The sequence below is a fragment of the Catharus ustulatus genome, chromosome 3, assembly GCF_009819885.2.
Source record: "Catharus ustulatus isolate bCatUst1 chromosome 3, bCatUst1.pri.v2, whole genome shotgun sequence".
Taxonomy (NCBI): domain Eukaryota; kingdom Metazoa; phylum Chordata; class Aves; order Passeriformes; family Turdidae; genus Catharus; species Catharus ustulatus.
Genome location: NC_046223.1, coordinates 33894303 through 33915245, shown reverse-complemented (window position 1 = coordinate 33915245; position 20943 = coordinate 33894303). Strand labels below are relative to the sequence as shown.

Here is a 20943-nt window from a genome sequence, read left to right as displayed (position 1 = left end):
TTAGATTTGTCAACTTTGAGAGTAATGGCAACCTGTTTGTCCTACAGTGAATTCCTAACACTGGTAGCAATGACGTGGAAAATGCTGTACAGTTCAAAGGAGTTAAAAATTGTACATCACTGAGAAATAAAGAGGTTCTTTGAGAAATATAATGGAACTTAGGTTATATTGCCCTGTACTGGGGTTATTTGTGCATCACCATATTGATTTCAACTCAGAGGCACTCCTGGATGTGTGAAATCAAATCTATCTTGGCATTGTATGAAAAGAAAATTCTTGCTTCCAAAAATGTAAAGGGGAAAGGCTCACCAGAAATTCAGGTTATTAATTTTTTAAATAAATATAACGGGTCCAGTGTAATGGAATCTAGTTAGAAAAAGATAAATTGAAAGTACGTATGTTGTATGAAGAGAATAAATGCATCCAATGCATGTATTAGATAGGGTCAGCTCTCACAGTCTTACACAGTTAAACAGCCCTGATATTTGTCATCCTAACAGCTGTTAAATGTCAAGTAGCATTACCACGTCCACCTCCTCTACAGGAAAATTAAACAGAAATTATTCCTCAAAGTTCTATCTTCTGGAACAAAATAAATCGATCGCTAATGTAAAGAATCGATACTCTTTTGCGAAGGAAGTAAAAAACCACTTGCTGAATCAAGCAGCTATTTGAAAATGTTTCCATTGTTTTATCCTTCTTTCTTCTTATTTTTGGCCATGTTGTTTCCTACGGCACAGGGAACATCCCAACAGGCCATGTGGGGGTGCTGTGCTCAGAACACAACTTTTCGCAACAATAGGTTCGCGTACCCAACAAACCATCCACGGGCTTTCCTCAGAATTGGGACATTGGCTGTGCCCAGTCAGTGACAGCCCGAAGGCTGGTAAAGCCCAGGTGTCACGGCTGACAGATCCAGGTGCTCTCTGTCAGGCTGTACACCACGCTTCTTGGACAAAGTGGCAGGTACGAAAACACTCGATGACATGGGAAACAACCACTCTCATTAGAATCCATATGTACCCTCGTCTTTACCACGACTAGAATCCGATGCTTCAAGGATGGGCAAAGACCTCACACAAACCACAGCCACACCTGAAGCAGCAGCGCTCCTGCCCGAGCCGAAGGACGGTGAGACGAGCGCAGGTCACGGCAAGAACCGCGCTTGCGATCGGCTGTGGGGAGAACCGGGAGCAACTTCCCTGCGGCGCGCCCGTCCCAGCCCAGCCCGTCCCGGCCGGGCGCTCCGCGGGCGGGGGCAGCCGAGCCCGCAGACCCGAGCGGCGGCTGGGGCGGCCCGCCCTCACCCCGCGCCGGTGCCGCTCACCTCGGAGGCGCCTCTGGTAGCGCTCCAGGGACTCCTCCAGCGCGCGCTCCCCGCGGGGCGCCCGCATCAGGACGCCGCTGGCTCCCGGGGAGCAGCCGGCGCTGTCCCCCGACGCCAGGGGGTTCCTCCGGCGAGGCTGGGGGACAGTCGTTCCTCCCGTTCTGCCTTCCCGCGTTAGGCTCTTGGAGGAGCCACCTGCGGGGATCTGTCCGGCTCGTAATGGCCGGCCGTTGTCACCGGCCGCCGCAGCTGAGACTAGCAACGCCAGGAGTCCGTCGCGCTTCCCGATGGCGGGAATGCCGCCGCCACGACTACAAGTCCCAGCATGCCCCACGCCGCCGGCGTCAGAGCCCCCGCCCATCGCCCACCCCCGGCAACTGGGGGAGGGTGGTCGCTGCAACCCGTCTCCCCTTTGTTGTGGCTCGCGGCCGCAGTCGCGCCTGCGCACAGCACAGCCCGTCCGCTTGCGCGCTCGGGCCTGCAGCGAGCTCAGCGCCGGTCCCGTCACGGCCGGGACAGATCGAGGCGGATCGGGGCGGGAAGCACCATTTACCTCCCGCCATCGGCCGCGCGGGGAGCGCCCGCAGCCCGGGGAGCGCTATTGTCTGCGGGCGGCGCAGGCGCAGCGCGGCCCCGCCGCCGCTCGGTCCCGGCGCGTGCGCAGTGCGGCGCGGTGCCGCGGTGCCGTTACCCGCCGCTATGTGCAGGGAATAACGCCGGGGCCGTTGCCAGAGGGACACCGAGCGCTCCGCCCTCGCTCCCGCATCCCGCGGGATGCCGGCTCGCTGAGCACCCGCTAGCGACGGCCCCTCCCCGGCGCGGCGAGCCTCCTCGGAGGGGTGAGTGAGGATGATGATGCCGCCGCCGCCCTGGGCTGCGGGTCGGGCGGGAGCCGTGGCGGGGAGAGGGGCCGCGGTCGCGCCGTGGGTCCGCCCGGTGCCTATTGTGTCAGGGGGTGCCCGCCCGCCGGGACCCGGGCGGGCTGCGGCCGACGAAGCGGGAGGTCTGGGCACAGCCCGTTCCCCCTCCCCCGTCCCCGCCGGGCCCGTAGCTTACTCCGCGCCCCCGCCTCCCTTTCCCCTCGTCAGCGCGGGGCGATCGCCGGTGCCAGCGGCATCGCCTCAGCGGGACGCGGACGGCATCCCACGTCTGGCGTTCGGTGCTGCTGGATCCCGCTGCCCTGGTCTCCCTGCCCCTGTGCGCCCTCGGGGTGCCCCGGCACACCCACCCATCCACCCAGCCCCGGGGCTGCGCAGCCTCCCCTCCCGGCGGCGCATTTCCGCAATTCCAGCGGAGACGTTTCCAGAGGTTTAATTTTTATTTTGTATTTTTGGGGTCACCCCTCTTTCACTGACTGCCCCGGGGCTGGATGCGGCGTGTTTCTCCGGATTTAAAAATCAATGACACCCTTCGTCTGGGATGCGGCGTTTCCCCCCCGTCTCCTTAAAATAATGTCTTCTGTGAAAGGGTGATGGAGAAAATCTGCGCTTTTCGCCTTTTCTCATATTGCGTATTTCCACCCGACGAGTCAGTTCCCCTGCTTCCGAAAATGTCCCTCACGAAAGCGTGAGCTTTTCCTCTTTCGAGACGCTTCCCGGGAAAAAAAACACAAACATGAAATCAGGGGTTTTTGTCCCCGGTGGCGAGGAGCAGCCCGGGCCCACTTTGTGTGCCCGCCGTGGGGACGAACGGGTTACTGCGCTAACAAAAACCCGATGGCGATTTTCGAGCAGAAAGCGGCGTCGCAGCGGAGGAAGCGGGCGGCAGGGGCGGGGCGGGGGCGCTCCCCGGGCCCCGCTGCGCCCCGCGGCCGCCGGGCGAGCCGGGAGGGCACCGAGTGCGCCCGTGCTCCGAGCGCTTCTCCGGCGTGAGCCGGCAATTAGCCCATCCGTGCTCGCGGCTTGATGGAGGAAAAATGAGATGTAGATGGTATGCTGATGAGTTGCGGATACATAAGGATTGCGTTCTTGTGACAAGAGATTAGATAGCATCCACTGATCTGCACTTGGAGGAAATTATTTTCTTCCCTGTGAAAGCAAAGGTGCTCATAAAATATTTAAGTATTTTGAAAGAATAAAGCCTGTTCTAGCACTGCGATGATCATCTTTTATCCTTTGGAATGCCATTCAAGGCAGTGTGACAGCGTTCTTGGCCCTAGGCTTGCATCTGTAAGATGATATGTGGGATGGGACAGTTTTTGTAAACTGAAAAGAGACATGATTACATATGCTGTGATTTCCTATGATTAATTTCCTCTGTGAATTACTTGGTGTCCGGATGCTGGCAAGTCTGTCTTGCTAAACTCTGCTGATATGGACCTCCCCACCTTTAAATTTTATTTAACAGGGGAAAAGTTAAACATAAACACTGCAAAGAATCACCCTTCACTCTTTGATTACCACTTTTTAAACACTTTTTCACCTTCATGTAAGTGTTCTGGTCTTGCTGACTTTTTTTTTTTTTCCCCCTTTGTCTGATAGAGTTTAGGAAGGCTGGCTGAATAGGCAGAGTAGTGCAGCTGGGGATACAAAAAAATTTTGTTAAAATCTCAAGAATCTAGAAGTTATTTGAAATGGATCAGATTAAAATGCTTTCTTTAATTCTTTTGAAGGGAAACCTTCTGATTTGTAAGTTGTTACCAAACTTTGGCATGACAGTGCATTGTTTGGAGAGTGGTTTTGACATATGGCTGTTTCCCATACCTAATCTGACTTTTGAGAAAAACAATGGATTCTTCTTGTATTGAGTTTCATCTCCTGTAATAGATTTGACAGGCAAAATTTCTTTAAAATTCTGGTGATAACATACAAGCCAGAAAAGATCCAGGTTATAAAAATGAACTGGAAAAGTCTCTGTTTGGTTGTAGGTGACAGCTTGGAAGCTTCCTCAGATGCTGGGATGAAACCCAAGGCATGAGTAGTTGCAAGAATGGATTTTGCAGTACCATTTCCAGTTGTTGGCATTGCAGGGAGAAGGTATTTAATGTATATTGATACCATACCATTCTTCTAACAGGACAGTTTCCATGTTAGCACTGCTTTTCTTAGCTTTGCAGGCAGAATGGAACTGAGATATGACAGATTGTTTTTACTTTAGCTGGAAAGCAAAGAAAAGCTGTGAAATTCTGGTTTTCCTTTAGAAAATTATGAATTGGGGCATCAGATACAGAATGCATGCAGATAGGGGGTTTTGTAGGAGTAAATTCTCTCTGCTTCTAGCCCTCGTGAGATTGTAAAAGGAGACAATGGCACTTCCCCTCTTTGAAGAACATTCATAATGCAGTAAAAATTGATTCTGTTGTGACCAAGAGACTGCAATTTGAGAAAAGGAAGTTGTTTGTGACTGAGGGATGGAGCTTCAAGTCTGCTAGCTGGGAGCAGGGATTAGATGTGTGTATCGCCTCTAAGGTGCACATCTTCACTGTGCTGATTGAGCCTGGGGGGGCCCTTTCATTGTCTGTTAGGTTTGCAGTGCTCTTACTAAAGGCATCTTCTATACTGATCCCTGTGTGTATCTGCACATTTTCGAGGGACTGGTCTACTGAGAGCAGCTTCCTTCAGTGCTCAATGCTGATGTTTCTCTGGATCACAGTCCAGCTAGGGCATTGAATGGGGAAGGTGTCATGGGGAAAAGTAGTATGTGATTATGACTTTAACTGTAACATAATGTATGCAAATAAGGGTGGGAAGAGAGTTGTTTGAATGACTTCATGTATGTCTGTTGTACAGTTATACATTCAAAAAATAGTAAAAAATACTAAGATAAATTGCAAATACCTAGTTCTGTCTTGTAGTTTAGTTTCTCTGACTCTACCACCAAAAAGCTGGGAGGCTGTTTTTATTCTACAGGTTCATTTGTGGGTAGAGTGATCTTTGTAGTCAAAATTGTGTTTGTCCTTCAAAAACCCTTATATTTTAAATTAGTATATATAATTTTTATCATATGTCAAAACCAGCTTGTCCTATAGGTTTCAAATAAAAGTCACAATTATATTTTAGTAGATTGTTGACATAATTAGATTTTAGATTGGGAGACCAGTGTTTGGGAACTCACTCAGTGCTGCATCACTGAAATGGAAGTGTGTCTTGCCGGCTCTTAGATTGTGGGGGAGAAGTAAGGGAGTGGGGTGGGTATTAAAGAGACTGACTAGTCGTTCTCCTCTCCTGTGTGGAGTATTCCCAGTTACTCCCTCTTCTTTGGATTTGGTACAGCATGGCCGCACTGCTTTGTTGCAGTGACTGGTAGTTTACGAAGTACATGAGAAGTTAATTCACTCCACTAACCCAGGAGAACACTATTTCTTTTCTTTTTGTTTTGCTCTTTTTTCCCCCTTTCCTCCCTTGGATTAGCAAATTGAATTATCTTATTGTGTGGCCAGATGAGTGCCAGAGCAAGAGCACAGTATGAGGACAGCAGTGTCAAGCCAGGAAGAGGGGAATGCTGATTTTTCCAGTCTCAAAGATACATTTCATCTACTTTACATTTTATATTTTATATGGCTGTCCCCTGCACACTGCAGACAGCTGCAGTCAGACAGGAGGTGGGTTAAGTATTAATCCAAGAAAACAAAAAATCAAGATACTGGGTTTGTTCTATTAGTCTGTATTTGAGGTCCTTAATATGTAAAATGTCCATGGCCACATACTAAACATTCAGAACCTATCACTGGAATTAAAAAAGAGTTTCTCTGCAAAGTAAATGTGAAAAGAGGGAGGACAAGTAGTTCTATTAAGCATTGTGGCCTTTGTACTAGGATAAGAAGGATTTTTGTTCTAGGCTGATGTTGGTATCTTCTCCTTTATAAAATTTAGAGATGTAAATTTTCAAGTATTTTCATAGTTTCATCCCTCTGTTTACTAATTTTGAAGTGTGTGGGTTTTGTGAATTGAAGGAAGGTGGTAGTAGGTAGGGATTTAGAGAAATGGTGGGTTTTAAAATTCAAAACAGACATTAAAACATAGTTTTTCTTATTCCTTGAATAGACTGTGATAATTTTCACATGTGAGCCCAAGAAATCTGTCAGCTTTGTTTCTTCTTCTCTTTTTCTCCTCTGAGAAGCTGTTACTGAAAAATAGACTTTTCCCTAGCTAGGTGCTTTTCAGAGCTCCAGCATCATCCACTGGTGGGTCTGGGTGGCTGATTCAGATCCAACAACTGCAGCCCTCTTACCGTCTTGCTCCTTTGGTTGGTTCTGCTGCTTTTATTGCAAGGTTTGGTGTTTTTCTAATAGGGTCCTCTGTTGACTTGTTTCTATTCTTTTGAACTAAAATGTTTTATATTCTGAGAGGATATTGTCCTTGACAAATTGCTGAATCTTCTGAAGTCTGTGTGGTGCATTTTCCAGATCTCATTTTGTACTTAATTCCAAATAAAATTCTGGTTCTGCTCATTTTGTTTCTTTCCAGGATGAACTGTAATTATTGAGCTTTTCAGAGACATAATAACAGAAGTGGTGCCACTCCCTGGCATTTCCAAGATGTTTCTTTGTGCATGGGGTATTTAGTTAGTCTTCAGCTGTGGTATATGAAAAACTTGTAATCAATCCATTAGCAAGTTATTATGGTCTGAAAGTAGTAATACATTCAGTGCGTTAAATCAGATGTTCTTGCAACTTTTCCCTCAAAATTACATGCCCAAATAATTTTGTTGATGATTTTTCTATTCATTTGCAAATATTTGCCCATCTAAATATGCATTCTATTCTGTATTCAAAACCAAAGCCTTTTTAATTTTGTCTTATTTGTCTTTTCGAAGTGGATTGCACTTCAGAATTAGGAAGAAAAATGCAGGAAGTTAGAGTGCCATGTTACCTTTACAGTTTTCTCATGAACATACTTATTTCCTACTTACATTAATCCTACCTTCTCTCCTCTCTACCCTGTGACCTACCTGATTATTTAGTCCTGTGGAACTATATCATCACAGGAATCTTGATGTCAGGAATTGTTCTACTTAACTTCATCATTTAATTTACTAAACCAAAAACACTTAAAAAGTAATACTGTAGTTTTACTTCCTTTTTTTTTTCTTCAGAATTTTTCTAAAAATGGCCATATAGATGGACCTTTGTTCTGACTTATACGCCATATCTTTTCTCCAAGAATAGGTGTAACCTGGTGTCAAGGTAGAGTTGAAAAAGGTGCAAGCAATATTTCTTGCTTTCTGCTGAGGCATTGCTAGCCTCCCATCTATTTTCGGCTTCAAACTTTTGAGTCAGGTGTAGTTTCTGTTAAGGATTGTTCCTTCCACTCAATCTTCATTTCTTCAACTGAGTCTTGGAAAGGCAATTCAGTAAAAATTACCTAATCTTTTATTCATGTTCGCCAATATATCAGTTTAATTAAATAATTAAAATCTTGGTTTTCTACAATTTTTTTTTTATTGCAAAAAAGCTGTCCCAGTTTTGTGAGATTAATGATGATTACTCTTCTGGTCATTCATCTCCTCTTTCTTTAAATGATCATGTTTTCTTTTTCTTGTCCTTGGTTTCCAGAGGGAATAGTCGGGTAAAATGAGGGTGAAATTCCTCTTGTAGGAATGAGTTTTTGAGGTGATTCACTAGCCAAAAACACAGCTTGAATTTTAGCTTTAAGTTGACTGTGACACTGAGTATTACAAATATTTTTTTTAATTTTAGCAGAGATTAGTCAGAAAGCCTTTGAGGAGCCACTAAGAACCCAGAATTTGTTGTTTAGCTTTTGCATTAGCAAAGAGTTTTGAAGAATTGTAGCAACTTGTTGACATAAGATCTATGGAACCTGTACATTTTTTTTCATGTGTCAGATAATACTGCCCTAGATTGGTAATTTTGTGTTTGTTGTACTATTACAGTTCTTGTTGATAAACATAATAGAAGGTCTTTTTCAAAAACTGTTTTTCTTCTAAGTGTTACTCAGTCATCATGCTCTTATAATCATTTAAACATCATGCTGATTATTTTATTGGGACAGATTGGTGATAGCTGGGTAGAGCCTTTATTTTGATGAAGTCATTGTAGACTTGAATCTTGAACAGCCTTAGTGAAATTAATTAGTTCTAAGTGTGCCATAATTCCTGCCTGTTTGTTTAAATGTTTTTGGTTTCAACTCTTAGAATTTTGATCACAAATTCGGTACCATATTTTTAAATAATCACATCTTAATTAATAAGCTTTTTAATTCACCTTGTGATCTCTTTTTAGACAAACTCTACTCCTAATATATTACAAAGAATCCTATGCTCAACTATTTGTTGCTGAGTGCTTTTCTGAGAGGTGCAATTGCAATTGCATGCCCACCATCAGTCCTGCAGATACATATTATATAGCATATCAGAAAGAGGCATGAATTCCTCCATGTCTGGAATGAAGATTGGAAGCATATGGGTGTTTTTCAGCTGAAAACACATTCCTGATGGAGAGAATTGTCTCCAGTTGTTTTATGGGGAGCTGCAGCGAGGCTTCTGATGAACATGCTTATTTTTTTGTTTTTTTCTTCTTCTGTAGATAGTGCTGTGTGGCTTTGTTCTCTTCAGTTTTTGTCTTAGTTGGAGAACAGTAAGAAAGATAATTTGCTGGCACAGAACTGGAATTAGTGAAAAAGAATACTTGGATATAGTTAGTAGGAGTAGGCAAAAAAAAAAAGGTATTTAAAAGAAGAATACTACCCAAAACCAAAACAAAACTAGAGAAAAAGAACATCAAGAATGAGCAATGGAAAAGCGCATTCAAACACACAAAAAAACCAGATTGAACTTAAAATGGACGTAAATTTACTCAATCACTTGAAGGCCCAAATATGTTGCAAACTTTTTTAAAATTTTAAGTTTGACAGTAGCAATATTTGAAAGAAGGTAGCCATTCCAGAAAATGTGTTGTTATTTCTCTAATCATAGTTTGCCATTTTGTGCTGAATCTTTATACCCTGTTTGTTTTGTTGGCTCTTTTTCTCATTCCGAATTTTATTTTTGGCTTCCTTGAACATGGGTAAGTTTCTGTCTGCCCCAGGTCTTAGTGCAGTAAATGGATCTTCAGGTGCTGCAGATTACATCTGTGTGTGGCAGGATCTGTTTTTACACAGCAATGCAAAGCCCAATAATTCTGTTTCATTGTATTGTTTAGCTTACTGTAGGAAGTTTATTGCTTGTCATTAACGAGTAAAATGTTTTTCTATTTTCCTGAAATAGATACTAATTTCTCCAGTATTTGAGACTTCTAAATGATATGTAATTGTCTTGCATACTGGGTGTGTAATTTTTCTACCATCCCTTAAACAAACATACTTTGCTTTTCTCCATTTTTGTGGCCTGATTCCGTTTTCTTTAGCATGCTTTATTGGCAACTTCAGCTGTCAAAGTTAAATATGTTAGGTGTTGTGTTGTTGAAACTGCAAATAGCAACAGTCACCTTCCCCCTTAGGGCAGACTGATACTCCAGAATCTGGTTTGTATTGAACTCTTGGAGCATTGTCATTGCACATGGCTTGTTTCAAAATGCTGCCTGGTTACTGGCTTTGAGGAGGTCACTGTTTGTAACAGAACTAGGAGCTAAGTTATGCAACAATCACTTTGCAATACCTGCGCCTAGTTGAAGTGTTTTAAAGGGATTTTTTATTCATCATGGCTTGTTCTAGTTTGTTAAGAAGTGAGAAATTTTTTTCTGCCAGAGTTTCTGGTGTTGCTTTTGGTATCAAATTTTACTTACTTCATTTATGTACCCCCTCCCACAATAACCATTTTCAGTTGGTTTGGTTAATATGGCTGGGCATTTACTTAAATGTCTAACAAGATGAAATCCTTTGGATGTTGTCTGGACAGACTATAGCATATAGTAAAGTCTTTTGAAATGTGATAGTAAAAGTAAAGGATGAACCATCAAGATGTGAGACTGAACCAGAAAGTCATGAGTCATTTGTTGTCCAGTTGAGGCAAATGAAACCCTCTAATTTCATTAAGAAGGATGAGCGTTATCAAATACACTGCTCTTTTTTTTAGTATAGTTAATGAAATTAATTCAAAAGCGCAGTGGGACAAGACTAGTTTTAAGAGTTTAAGATCCTTGAGTTTTTGAATTTTGTGGGTCTTTCCCTTTGTGCAGTTTTATTCCAAAACCAAGAAAAGCATTAAGCCTTGCTATTTTTATCTATTGTGGTTTTTGAGGGACAATGCCATAGATCTTAAAAAAATGTATTCAATGATGTCCCTGTATTGTTTTATTTATATAATTATTTCCATAGGAATTCTTCCTTTCTGTTCAAGATACTTATTCACATTAGGGGTCACTGATCTAAAACAGATTTAGAAGACCAACTGCATTAGTGCATCATGAGACTAAAGATTTGATCATTGGGTGTGTTAAAAACATGATTGAGCAAGTGAAAAAAGAATTAAACTACACACTGAAACATTTTACAAAGTGCATAGTTTTAATCTGTAATGGATAAATATGAAAACCTAGTTTATATTTGGATAGTAATTGTGGTGAAGCACTGGAACAGGTTCCACCAGGGAAGTGGTGGATGCCCCATCCCTAGTGGTGTTCATGGCCAGGTGAGACCCTGAGCAACCTGGTCTAGTGGAAGGTGAGTTCCCTTCCGACTCAAGCCATTCTGTGATTCTGTATTAATAGTCCTTACAGTTTGTATAGATTTGTCTAAATATAAGAAGTCCTGTGAGGCTTAGGGGGATTTGTGTGTAATTGTCTTGTAGCAGCCTAAGTAGAGCTTACTGCTTGGCTGTCCTGGTCCTGCCCTGTTCTTCCCTTTTCTCCCACCCTCACCTGCACAGCCTCACCCCCTTTGCTTTGGTCCTACATTGGTGTGTAGCTGCTGGGCACCATTCATTTGTTATGGGAGTGGAGAAGAGCACAAAAGTTATTCTGTGGTAAGTTGAACATTGAAATAGCCCAGCTCAGCTGCACAGGCACCGGAGGCAGGCAGCCAGGGCAAAGGGAGGAGTCCTGACTTTGTGGCTGGAGTGAGAGGCTTGACTCTGATAGCAGGGAAACTGGCTTGAGCTAGTATGGAACTGCAGCTTCTTCACTTCAGCATTTGTATGTTTAGGCTTAAAACTGCCCATTTGCCTGTCCACTGAAGCTTCAACACTAGGGTTGAAAATAAGTCAATACAGTGAAGTTCTGGACATGCAGGCAACTTGTGACAGGGTATCTTAATCTGTGTATTAGTGTTGTTAGTATATATTAATTAGATAGTATAAATTAATTGTGCATAATAACTCCTATTCCACGGCAGATGCAGGGAGCACAAGGTACTTCACACAAAGTAGGCTCCTTCAGATTTGCTGCAATCCACGTGTGGATGCAGGAGCTGCTAATAAGGAAGAGGTGCTGCACTATAAATTTCACATCCCATACTGCTTCTATATTTACATCTTTAAATTTAATTAAGCTACCTTCCCCATTTCAGCTAGTAAAACTTAGGCACAGGCTGCTTCCCTCTCATAAATTCTGGATAGACTGGAATTTTACCAAATAATAAAATCTGTGCAGAGTCTGAAAATGTTTTCTTTCTCTCTAACCAAACCTGCAAAACTATCTGAAAAGCATTTTGAAGTTGAGGATAAAATTTAAATAAAAATCCGTCTTTGGAGGTCTGTTGTGCATAGAGGTTTTTTTGACTACTTAGAATGAAAATACAGGTAATAAAGAATAATTGTTATGGCATGATTATTCAGTATTCTTTTATTTTTCAGCAGCCTTTCTATCTGCAAAAGATTGCAAGTTGATAGTTACTGATATATTCTAGACCAGCTGTTTTCTAACTGTAGAATTCAACTTCTGTGGATGTATTGGTGGACACAGTTGGGCCATTATTAATTAAATATCTCTTTAATCCATAATGGTGCTCATGTATTTATCTTGCAGTGCCATGAGAATGCACTCATTTTTTTAAAAATGCTTGTGTGCCTGGGTGGGGTGGCCCTTAACCTATTCATCTTGGGGACCAAGTACAGGGAGCATTTATATTTTTTTCTCTCCTTCGCTCTAGCTTGCAATAGTACATGGCTTGTGCATTCGAGGCTGAAAGGCAAAAAAAACCCCACTTCTGAAATTCTGGCAACATTGGGAAAGTACTTTGCCTTTGATTTGAAGTAAAGCAATCTTATTAAGATAAAATAGAACGTGTACAGTAGAACAAGTAATGTTTGGCTTCTTAGGGATGTGTCCTGTATCCCAAACTGGATTGAATTTTGCCATGCATGTGAGCTCACTCTTGTTGTGCAGGGAAAATAACTTGTTCTGTTCCCCACAGTGTTCTGTGGGGAAAATAACTTGAGTGGCAAATGCCCTTCAAAGGCAGTGAGAGCACAAAGGGGCCCTGTGAGCACAGGTCAGCCAGCAGGCTGTGAGGAGCTGGGAATTGTTGAACTTGTAGCGCAGTGTTTCTAGTGGGACAATGGACTTGTTCTTTGGAATTTGTTCTGCTCAGCTCTCCATTTTCCTGCAACTTTTAGGAGCTTTGTAGCTCTGAAATCTCCAGCTCTCTAAAGCTTGCTGTTGGGAGGAATGGTTGGTGGAAACAAAATGTTTGCTTAAGCCTTATTTCCTCAGGTAACTAAAAATGGTTTCAGTAAGAGTTTTAATTGCTAGCTATGTGATAGAAGGAGAACGCATTTTTTAAAAACCCTGATGCGCAGGAAATTCCACCTGAACATAAGGAAGAACTTCTTCACTGTTCAGGTACCTCACACTGGAACAGATTACCTGGAGAGGTTATGGAGTCTCCATCACTGGAGGCACTCAAGAACTGTCTGGACACAATCCTGAGCCATGTGCTCTAGGATGACCCTGCTTGAGCAGGGAGGTTTGATCAGATGACCTACTCTAAGTCCTTCCAACCTTACCCGTTCCAAGATTCTATGAAACATAGAATAATTTAAAGACTACAGGATGTGAATTGTTCCAGCCTTTAAAAATGGGACTCATAATGATCTGTCTTAATCAAATTCATATGCTCTTGTCCATATTTAGTTCCATCTTAAAATGTTGTAAAATATTTTTGGTAAACCAGAAGATTATTTCTCTACTGCAACAGCATGGTCAGTGTTGGTTAACATAGCTTTTTATGCAGCTGAGCTTAGCTGAGTTTGAAGTCTAATTTTTTGGTTGGAGACCTAAAATGAGTAACTTCCATAGTAACTGTGGGTAGTTCTTAAAGTAATCAAAATCTAAGCCTTCAAACTTGTTCACTAAAGTACAAACAAAAGGCATGACTTGATCCCTTTTTGTGGATGGGGTTACAGTACCACTTCCTCTTATTTGGTTTGGTGCCTGGAGAAGGATGTGTAATTTGGAGTTCTTCCCATTTAGCCTTCCCTTTCACATCTCTTCCTTTCTTTTTTTTTTAAAGCAAAAAAATCATTGAGCTTACAACAGAAAATCTTTATGACTTGAATTCCAGATTTCTGTCCATTGAAAGGCACACTTGCATTCATTTAATAGCCTTTAAAAGTATTTGTAGTATAATACTAATAAAAGGATTTTCCAGCGGTCTCAAAGTATTCTGAAATTAATCAGATTTTCATTTTGGCATTCTGCAAAATAGATGCTGGTATACTGAATCAAGTTTAAATCTCCAGTCATTGTTAAACCAAGTTATAAATTCCACTTGAAAAGAGACTCCTTACTTAGCAATGAGGACTTCTGATAGCGATTTAGTTGAGGGGTTGTAATCTACCTGTTCAAACAAGTTCTTGCATAAAAATGTTGAGTTCTATATGCACTGTGTGTGTTGATTCTGAAAGTTTATTTTGATAATTCACATGTAACTGTTTAATCACATTTAGTAAATTAGAGATAGTAGAAGAAATAGAATTAAGACTTGCCATGCTAGTAGCTATATTCCTGTTTGTTAGCTGCACACAGGAAAGGAGTGAGTAGGCACCGCAAGCAGATGTGGAATAGCTTCTCTGTGGGGAAGCCATTTGCTGGATAGTAATTACAGACTGGTTTAAAATCTTTGCGATAAGTAGAATTGGTCATTAAAACCACGGGTATTCTTAGCATTTGTAAAAATGTCTTACCCTGCTTTCTGTCTTGCTAAATTTCTAATACTGCCATTTTGACAGCTGTTTTCACATGATTGATCATACATTGAGAAAGTGTTTGTTGCATTTGGTACCTTTCAATTTCATTTCATGGGAAGGAGAGAGATAGGAGGACACAAACATCAAAGAAATACCATATTCCAAACTGCAAGATTAGATTTCTTTTGGACTATTTGGCTTCTGATTGAAGCACCAAACAAACAATTAAAATGTAAGGAATTTTAAGCCATGTTCTACTCAGTTTTTATATGAATCTCCATGAAGAGGACTTCCCATCAGGAAGGATCTAAAAATCAAGTCTACTGTTTTTGTCTGATATTGAAAAATACCGAAAAAAAAGTCTGACCTCTTTACATCAGAGCTACTGTGCTTATTTTTAAATTGTTTTGATTTTAAACTTGTCCTGATGTTAATTTCTTCATAGAGTACCCCTGTAGCTCAACATAATTATGGCACAGAATTATTTTTGTGCTTTGTGCATGCACACATACTCTGACTCTCTTCAGACAGTAAAGATTGCCTAGAGCAAGTATCTCTTGCAACTTTAAGGCAAAAGTTTGAGCTTTTGCTTACTTTGTAAAAGAAGTTCATCCGACTTTTTTTTTCTTTTTTTTTTTTTTAAATAATGTAGGACTTTTGTTACTGATCTTGGAACAAACAACTCAGTGTATTTCCAAGAAAAATACATCTGTGGACTTGGCTGTTGAGGGTAATTGTAAAAAGCTCCAAAGCATTCCATAAGGGAGAGGATAAAATGCATCAAATATTTTGTGTGGAGCATGATAAATGTTCTTCATGTTACAGTGGAGATGTAGCAAAGAATAATAATTGAATACTTTTTTGAAGTTATGTATCTGTATTGCTATGAATTGATAGAACATTGATATCAAGAATTGTCCTCAATCACTTCAACTTTCATGTTCTGTGTATTCATGCATTGTGTCAAGATGTAAAATGGAATTGAAAGGAGGAAGGTGGATATTAAAACTACTTCAATATATACTTTTCTTTGGAAAATAAACTTATCTTCATACCCACAAAAGAAATAATTCCTAGTATGAAGGAAGAAAAAATTTGCATTGCCTTGAATGTAATTTAATCTTACCAAGTATCTTGAGTCACAAGCTAAACCCCATATATTTCACAATTTTGGGGAAAGTGAAATCACCACCCTTGGGAGGTTAAGAGGTCCAGTTTTATTTGCAAAATCCTGTTTGTGTTTTCAGTAGTGCTCAGGGCTGTGGTCAGTACTTGGCCAATGCAAATAAAACCATCTCATCAGACACAGCATACAAAATCACTTGAAATATGCCATGATGGAGACATGGAGAATAGGAAGAGGAGGACTTGACTGCTTCTTTTAAGATTGCATTCTGCCTGAGTGCAGTGCCTGATTTGTATTTGTTTATTTCTTTATTTTCCTGTTTGCTTATCTCAGCAATAGTGTAGTGTGATATAGAATAGAGGGAAAGGAAGGATTTCTGTAGCTTTCATCACAGGGAGCTTTTTATCAAAGGTGATTTGATTTCTTTGACTGGGTTGCCACAATAATTTCTAAAAGCTACTTATCAGATGTACTGTTTGATTAGCATACTTGATGCTAATCTCTCCAGAGATGACCTCTTTTGACCATGTCAAATAGGGAATTTAAAAAATAATTTCTTTTATGCAATTCCTTAATCTGAATGAGAGTGATGGACAAAAAACGAAGACTTCATTGTTTGAACATAAATTAAGCTACTCTTTTAAGCAGTTATTAGCCTTTATTTTAGCTGTTTATTGAAAGCAGCTTTTGAAAAGTATTACTGTTCATTGTGGGGAGGCTGCAGAGAAGTAATTCACAAGAAATAATTTTTTCTTAATGTAGAGATTGGGAATGCAAAATTAGCTATTTCTTTAATGAATGCAAAATGTCATTATTGTCTGGTATCATTCTTTTAAGTCTTAATGGCTTTATCCTAGTGGCCAATAACGGAGTAGGTTTTAGTGTTCAGATAGGGTAACTTAAAAGGAAAAATTAAATCTTCAGGTACTTCTCATTCTTATAAGAACAATATATGTATAAAATGGCTTGTGATTGCTGTGTTAGACTGTATTCATGTAAACACCAGTCCTAATCAGTCTTTTAAGGATTTGCTTGTTTACCAGTATTCTCTGTGAAGATAACCCTCTATTTTATTTTTTTGTCAACTTGGTGTAAGACTTTGTTTCCATCTGCTGTTCTCAATGCAATTTGATCTCTTAGCTTCTGCTAGGGATTGTGCTATCTTGTTTCTTTTCCCCCTTAATAGCTTCACAATTTTTTTTTTCTGGCTCAGCCACTTCACCTGCCAGTTGCTTCTGCACCTGCATGTCTCTCATCAGCTCTAATGGACTTGTGCACCTTCAGGTTCTTTAGGTGGTCTTGACCTTGATATCCTACACTGGATGGTTTTTCATTCTCCCAGTCCCTGCCTTTATCTTCTGGGACTTGGGTAGCATGGCTGGAACTTTTGCTGGTGAAGAGCAGGGCAAAAAAGTGGTTGAGTGCCTCAGCCTTCTCCATATCCCAGGTAACTAGGTCACTCTTTTCCTTCTGGAGAGGGCCCACATTTTGTCTAGTATTTATTTTTTCTTGGCATATCCAAAGAAACTTTTCTTGTTGCCCTTGGCATCACTGACTTCTTTTAGAATAAATAATCACTGATTGTTCTTTTAGGGCAGTAGCTTTCCTTGCCCAGTCTGTGGCTGTTCATATGGTATTTCTGCCAAGCTACTTGTCCTTGCTTCAGTCCTCTCTAGGCTTCTTTTTTTGAGTGAGTTTGAGTTTGTCCAAAAACAACTTTCCACCTATGCAGGCCTCCTGGCAAATCTGCCCAACTTCCTCTCTGTTGGGATGCATCTCTTCTGAACTTTGAACATGTGGTCCTTGAATATTAGTGAGCTTTCTTGAACCCCTCTTCAGGGCTGTATCCTAGTCTAAGGAAGAGACTGAAGATCCCTGAAGAGGCCAAAGTCTGCTTTCCTGAAGTCCAGGGCACCAAGCTTTCTGTCCATTCTCCTCGCTGCCCTAAGGTTCTCAAACTCCTCCATGGAATCACTGCAGCCAAGGCTGTCCTTGTGCTTCATATTCCTTACCAGCCTCTCCTTGTTGATGAGAACAAGGTCCACCAGCTCCTCTTTGTTGGCTCCTCTGATCATAACTTGCAGAATGAAGTTATGATCAATGCATTCCAGGAACTTCCTGCACTTCTTACACCCTGCTGTGTTATCCCTACAGCAGATACTGGGGTGGTTGAAGTCTTGCATGAGGACCTGGACCTGTGAATGTGAGGACACTCCTGTCTGTCCATTGAGGGCCTTATCTGCTCAGTGTTACAGGTTAAGTAAAGCAGACACCCCCTATACTGACACCTGTCCCTGCCCTCCTTTTAATCATGATCCATAAGCTCTCAATTCCTTATCCATCCCCAGGTGGAGCTCCATGCTGGTCACTGATGTGGAGAGTGATACCCCCTCCTTTCTGCCTCACCTGTCCTTCCTGAAGACCCTGTATCTTTCCATTCCAGCACTCCAGTCACAGAAGCCGTCCCACCACGTCTCTCTGGTGCCTTCCTGGCAACTATAGTTCAAAGGCCTCTTCACCAACTTGGCAAACCTGTGTCCAAAGATACTCTTCCTCTTCTCTGATAGATAAACACCAGCAGTGTCCCAGCAGACCAGCTTTTTCAAAGTGAGCTCCATGGTCTATATAACCAAACCTCTGTGTGTGGCACAGTCCTGTAACCATTTATTGATTCTCCAGATTCAACTGACCCTTCTAAACCCTTCCCTTTTAACTGGGAAGATTGATGTGAAAACTGCCTCTGTTTCAGAATGCTTTATCGCTGCTCTGTAATCCTTGGTATTTCTCTGGCTGCTCCTGGCTGTATTGCTGGTACCCACATGAAATAATAGCAGCAGGTATTGTCACTGGACCAGGTCTTTTTGCATGATGTGACACGCAAATGACTGATAGCCATCAGGTAAGCCTTATGTTTCATACATTCTTCTGCAGCATTTGTATGTTGGTACTGACATAACAGCAAAGGACATGATCTCAGGATTTTTTTTTTGGTCATTATTATATAAAAACCAGAGTAGGATAAGGTCTTTAAGTCACTGTCCCTCAAAATCAAAACCCTAAAGCAACTTGGACTGCAGCTACACTGTTGGCAGAAAAAGAAGTCTATTTCAGTTGCTGATCTGACAACTATTCCTGTGTGTCACAGCAGTAAAATAGACATGAATCTAATTCTGACCTGGACCAGAGGGAGAGGATGCTTGTGCAGTCCCAGAGCTTCAGCAATGTTACAGAACAGATTTGCTGCCTGACAGAGGGCAACAGCCTCCTGAGCTGCTTTCTTGTCCTTATTCCATCAGGTGCATAGAGTGACCTGTAGGGCAAGAAGACTATCTAGGTCCCTCCTGTAGAGATCTCAAACCTTTTGAATGCAGGAGGAAAATCTGTCTTTATGCTTAGTAGTTTTCACAGCTGGAAGACCTTTTTTCTTTTCTTTTTTTTTTTTTAATTAAAATGTGAAGAAGTAATGCTTCTTCCTTGAAATGGTGCTGAATACTCTGCAGCCTATCTGTGCTAGGGCCAGCCTGTACCCTCCTGTTGTACCACTGTAAAGCTGAAGGTATGGCTGTCTGTCTCTTCCTCCCCACCTCCCCCTTCTCATTTTCCTTTCTCTCCTAGTAACAGACTGCCTGAGAAATACAATGCTGTTGCTTTATAGATTTGGTACAACTCTGTAACTCTTGTTGTTGTAGCCTTTTATGGTAGGCAGTATAGGTAATTTGCATATCTACCTCCATAGGATTGTACTAACTAGAGAAGTAAGGGACATGTTTGTTGGTTTTTCTGTTTTTTTTTCTTTTTTTTTTTGTTTTTTTTTGTTTTTTTTTTTTTTTTTTTGTTGTTGTTGTTTTTGGTTTTTTTGTTCCTCGTCTTTTAGTTATATTTATGTATTTTTATTTTACCTTCTTTCCTCCTCCATCTCTCTGTAGAAGAACATCAACCACCAGACTGAAAGCATGGAGGGCAAAGAAGGTAAAAGAGTGCAGAGTAGTGATTGAGAAGGTTTCTTTGCTCTCAGTATTTCTTTTGTACTGTAAAATTTTGTCATGGCTAGATCTTTCAGTTAACCCTGGAAATTACATCTTTTAGACAGAGTGTAAGGCTTCAGTATGTTTTTTTAATCTACTTTTCAAGAAACTGTGGCCAAATTCAGATATTTGATCTGAGGTAGAACAGATCAAATAATTCAAAAGCAGAAAACTCAAGGGTATCATTCCAAGCCCTGTCAGTTACATCTTAGTAATTTTAGGAGAGAAGCCAAGAGACCAAGAAAGACTGAGATTTTTATGAGATGTTTTGATTTAGTGATAAGGGCAGTTATCCTAATTGCACTCCTGTTCCCCATTTGAGCAAGGAAGTTAAATTAAATGGATAAGTCTCTTTTCTTAACTTGAGTTACCTGTTTTCTTCCACTTTACATATTTGTATGCTAACCGTCCAGTTCCCCTCTTGTCCAGTAATTTAATAGAATTTTAATGAACATTATAATTAGTATCAATATTTCTTTATATCAGTGAGAATGCTAACTGTTTCGTGCTCAGGGCTGTATGTAGCATTTGAATGTTTCTAGAGGGTTGTGTTCAGTGAATTTTCCAGTCAGTGAAATATTTGAAAAGAATAACATTAGTTTGTTCAATTGCTGAGAATCTGGGAATTTTTGGTCATTTTTCCGAGGTATGTGTGTTCATCTTTTCATTTTGATGAAGGACTTCAATGGTTTTAAGCGTAAATTACCTTATTTATGCTTCCTTTGCCTTTTATTTTAACAGCCTTTTAAAGGAATATTTTGATTAACCTTTGTGGCCCACACTTGTGAAGTACGCTTGAGAGTACAAAAAGTCCATAAATACTTGAAAAAATATTTTTATTGATCATTAGCATAAGCCATTTAAATTTAGATGGGTGTTTATTTATTTTAGGGTTTTGAGGAGCAACATTACATGCTACTGTAGCACGATATATGGCTTCTGTAGATTGAATTCCAGCTCTCAGCAGAACGTTCTTCAGTCCTGCAACTTTCTTATGTTTTTTTGTTTGGGTTTGCTGTTTTCGTTGCACAGGTTTTTTTTCCTGCACAAGATATACCCTCTTTGTTAACAAACCCCCTTGGAGTACTAGCCTTAGGAATTGGTGAGAGTATTTTCAGTCAGGAGGCTGTTGTCTGTCCAGCCCTCTGTCTCCCTTTCTGGGATGACAGCAATGTGAGCAGTGAAGGCAGCAGAGAATTACGAAGGCACCAAGGATAGTTACATGAGTTTCATGGCTAAACATTTAGAAGCCATCCTAGAGCATGACTTATTTTGTTGTTTTTAAAGTCCCTATGATGACAGATGAGCCCTTCCCTTTACTTTGGAAAAGTGGTCTTAATTTTCTAGCCTCCCTACGTGTGGCTTTAAGCTTACTTTGCTAAAGCATTAGGTGTTCAGAGATGTAAGAGAAATAGATTAGACCATTTGAATATCTGTATATTGTG

General features: G+C 41.2%; 2 protein-coding genes across 12 annotated transcripts in view; one reads left to right on the top strand and one right to left on the bottom strand.

Moving 5' to 3' along the window:
- The window catches only part of SDCCAG8 (SHH signaling and ciliogenesis regulator SDCCAG8), a 107170-nt gene extending 105224 nt beyond the window's left edge, over positions 1–1946 (bottom strand). For 2 of the 5 annotated variants that reach the window (XM_033054278.2, XM_033054281.2), the window contains exon 1: positions 1328–1869. In XM_033054278.2, coding sequence (XP_032910169.1) covers positions 1328–1688 — 361 coding nt within the window. In that variant the 5' untranslated portion in view covers positions 1689–1869. The other 3 variants (XM_033054277.2, XM_033054279.2, XM_033054280.2) reach the window with 2 other exon arrangements.
- A 37-nt stretch (positions 1947–1983) lies between these two features.
- The window catches only part of CEP170 (centrosomal protein 170), a 98606-nt gene continuing 79646 nt past the window's right edge, over positions 1984–20943 (top strand). For all 7 annotated transcript variants that reach the window (XM_033054275.1, XM_033054274.1, XM_033054273.1 and 4 more), the window contains exon 1: positions 1984–2166. The gene's annotated coding sequence lies outside the window, so the exon portion shown is untranslated. The remainder of the gene's footprint in view (positions 2167–20943) is intronic.